Source organism: Vombatus ursinus, unplaced genomic scaffold (genome assembly GCF_900497805.2).
Source record: "Vombatus ursinus unplaced genomic scaffold, bare-nosed wombat genome assembly UNPS02010822.1, whole genome shotgun sequence".
Taxonomy (NCBI): domain Eukaryota; kingdom Metazoa; phylum Chordata; class Mammalia; order Diprotodontia; family Vombatidae; genus Vombatus; species Vombatus ursinus.
In genome coordinates this window covers 2,943,320-2,946,826 of record NW_020950600.1, presented here as the reverse complement: position 1 = coordinate 2,946,826, position 3,507 = coordinate 2,943,320, and the positions used below count along the sequence as shown (strand labels likewise).

General features: G+C 56.3%; 1 protein-coding gene across 1 annotated transcript in view; it reads right to left on the bottom strand.

Annotated features, from left to right (window-relative positions):
- Nucleotides 1-2,745, bottom strand: part of KLHL17 (kelch like family member 17) — a 16,907-nt gene extending 14,162 nt beyond the window's left edge. Inside the window, exons 1-2 of the mRNA XM_027855318.1 lie at nucleotides 2,696-2,745; nucleotides 161-459 (exon numbers count right to left, since the gene is read on the bottom strand). Coding sequence (XP_027711119.1) covers nucleotides 161-459; nucleotides 2,696-2,745 — 349 coding nt within the window. The remainder of the gene's footprint in view (nucleotides 1-160; nucleotides 460-2,695) is intronic.
- Nucleotides 2,746-3,507: the final 762 nt, after the last annotated feature.

The window sequence follows — 3,507 nt, the reverse complement described above, 5'->3', positions numbered from 1 at the left end:
CCTGCTCTGTGCTGGGCAGGGAAGGCCAAGGGCAGGGGCAGGAGGTCCTGTTCTGGGCTGGGCAGGGAAGGCCAAGGGCAGGGGCAGGAGGCCCTGCTCTGGGCAGGGAAGGCCAAGGGCAGGGACAGGAGGTCCAGCTCAGGGCTGGGTCAGTACTTGCTTGTGAACATGGCGTGGAAGTATGGGCTGCAGGAGGCCAGCACCACCTTGTGGGCCTTGATCTCCTTGGTGCCCACGTGCAAGACGATGTCACAGAGCAGCCCCCGCTGCCGCATGCGGCTCATGCACACAAAGGCATCGTGGTAGTGCCGCTTGGAGTTGTGGGCGATGCTGTGGCCCTCACGGGTCAGGAGCTGCATCGCGCCCTCCATCGTACCCCCGGGGCCTCGGGCCGGCCGGGGTCGGGCCCTCTCGGCCGCTTCACCATGGGGACGAGGCGCGGCATCAGCACTGAGTACCCTGAAATGGGAGATGGCTGGTCACTCCCACTCGCCTACCGGGCACGCATGGGGGCGGCGAAAGGGCGAAGAGGCAGGAGACCTGGCTTCTAGTGATCCCTCTGCAACTGACCAACTGTGGGATCCCTTTTTTTGGTATACGCTCTCTGTGCAGCTCACGTGTGTATACGCTGTCTGCCTCAAGAGAACGTGGGCTCCTCAGATGGCCACCAGGGTCTCTCTGTGGTCTCTGTGCCCCCATTCCTCAGCCACCATAGAAGGCTGGCCGATGAACTAAGATGGCGAGAGCACCGGCCCTGGAGTCAGGAGGACCTGAGTTCAAATATGGACTCAGGTACTTACTAGCTGTGCAACATTGGGCAAATCTCTTAACCCACTGGGGAGAGAGAGACAGAGAGAGAGACAGAGAGAGAGACAGAGAGAGAGAGAGACAGAGAGACAGAGGGACAGAGAGACAGAGACATAGAGAGACAGAGAGACAGAGAGTGACAGAGAAACACAGAGAAAGAGACAGAGACAGAGAGAATGAGAAAGACACAGAGAGACACACACACAGAGGGAGGGAGAGAGACAGAGACTGAGAGAGACAGAGAGGGAGAGAGAAACAGAGAGGGAGGAAGGAGACAGCTGACCCAGGAGCTCTCCAAGGTCCCCCTGCTCAGGCATTCTGAGCCCTACTGGGTACCCCTCCAGTTTAGCTACAGGAGAGAGAGAGGAGGCAGGTGGGAGAGATGCCCTGAGTCATGCATGGGGAGGACCCCACATAGCAGGGAGAATAAGGAAGGATGGGGCAGAATCAGGCGCTCAGGGTTCAGACAGGAAGCATTCAGAGGCAGGATGTGAAGTGATGCACTACAAAGTGCCTCAGAGGATAGAGGCAAGGAGATGGCCTGGGGGTGGGGAAAGGAATTAGCATTTATTAAGCTCTACTATGTGCCAGGCACTTGAAAAATATTATTTCATTTAATCCTCATAACAGCCCTGCAAGTTAGGTGCTATTATTTTCTCCTTACAGCCGAGGAAATTGAGGCAAACAGTAATTTAAGTGACTTGCCCAAGGTCACACAGCTAGTATGTGTATGAGGCCGGATTTGAATGCAGGAAGATGAGTCTTCCTGACTCCAGGCTTGGTGCTCTACCCACTGCACCACCCAGCTGCCCCTGAAACTCTCTTCACCCTTGGAAAATGCAGTCCAGAGGGGCCCATCATTGGCCTTCCATGGCTCAGAGAGGCAGTTTCCCTAGTGGAGTAGCTGCGGGCAGGGTACTAGTGACCTAGGACAGCTCCTTCCTTATCTGCATGCCCAAACCCAAGTTTTATCAGCTTGGCATTCGTGGCTCTCCATAGTTGCCCCCAGAGTTCCTCCCTCCTCCCTATCCTTGTATACTGGGCTCTCTCCTACTCGCAGGGGGCTCAGTCCAGCCCCCAACAATGCTGCCCACTCTGCTCTCCAGCCCGGACCACTGCTCCCAGGGAGTGCCCTCTCTTCACAGGGGAAAGAGAACTCACTGGTTCTACATGAGGCCAGGGGTCACATCCCTCCTTTTTCCACTTACTGTGTGACCTTGGGTGAGTCACTTTATCTGTCTGCCTCAGTTCCCCTATTTATACAGCTGGGATAATGACAGCCCTTGCCCACAGGGTTGTTGTGAGAATCCTTCAGGTGCCAAGTAAGTGGGAAGCCCACCCAAAGGGAAGAAAGGGAGGGTGGACAGCCCTGCCTCCAAGGGCCAAAGAACAGGACTCCTCCTAACAGGTGTGCGCGGGCATCCATGTATAATTCTACATGTGTGGGATTGTGCCCATGTGCATGAGAGCCTGGCTCATTCCTGTGCATGTATCTGATGGTCTGTCTGGGCACCAACATGGATGTGGATTAACATCTTTCATCCAGTGTGGACACTCCCTCTACTGATGCACGCTGGCCACTCATCTGTACAATAGAGTGGCTCGGTGGCCTTAGCTGCTCCAGGTACTGAGAAATGGCGTGCCCAGAAGACAGTCCCACACCCGGCCAGCTTGTCACAGGTGAGGCTTGAACCCACGCCTCCTGGCTCCAAAGTAGCCTCTCACCACTGCTACAAACCCTATCATGCCCCAACAAACATACTCTGCCCAGTGTAGCAGGGGGCCCAGGGGCTGGCTTCTGCATTAAGGGCCCCCCCAAAGTATCTTCTCTCTCCAAGGGTGGGGGGTGCTGGCTAGGAGAACCCAAAGATGCAAGGCATAAGCGCACCTGGGGAGGGCCAGGCTGGTTTCAGGGTACTGGGAATCATAGGACCCCATTTGGGAGTTTGGGGGGGGTCCACATTCAGGCCTCAGGTACCTGGGCTATGTTGGAGACAGGGCTGGGCCTGGGTTTGGTCAAGGAAATCCAGGCCAGGGTGGGTTGGCTGAGGAGGGTATCAGGAAGGTCAGGGAGTGAGCAGGGGCTGGGATGAGGGATGGGGGGGGTACACTTATGCCTGGTGGAAGAGCCTGGGATAGGCTGGGGAAGGACCAGAGGGTTATGGAAGGAGGGGTCTGAGCCACATATACCTGGGGTAGGTTGGGGGTCATTTGAGGGTCACATCCATTCTCGGGGTTCACAGGATCAGAGAGGGTTGGGACAAGGAGAGTTGGATTATCTTTACTCCTGGAGACAGGGTTTTGCTGGGGCCCAGGCTGAGATGGGTTAGGGGCCTCTTATGAATTGGGGTATGGGGGGCCTAAGGCTTCCATGTGGTAGGGGGACAGATGGGTTGGGGAAGAGGATTCGAGCCCACACTCATGCCTTAAAAGGGGGCCAGGACTCAGGGATGGGTTGAGGAGGGGGTAAAGAGTTTGGTAACTGAGGATGAGGCATAAGTCCCTGGATTTGTACCCTGAAAAGGAACAAAGCTGGCATAAGGGGGGGTGAGGGTTTAGGCTGGAAGGCTTAAAAGATTGGGGAGTGAGACCATTAGGGATCTGGTGGCCCAGGCTGGGAAAGGGGGCAGGTGGACTGGGAGGGACAACGTTAAGGTGCTCAGATGCTGGAGGTAGGTGGAGGCAGGTGGGTCAGGGAAT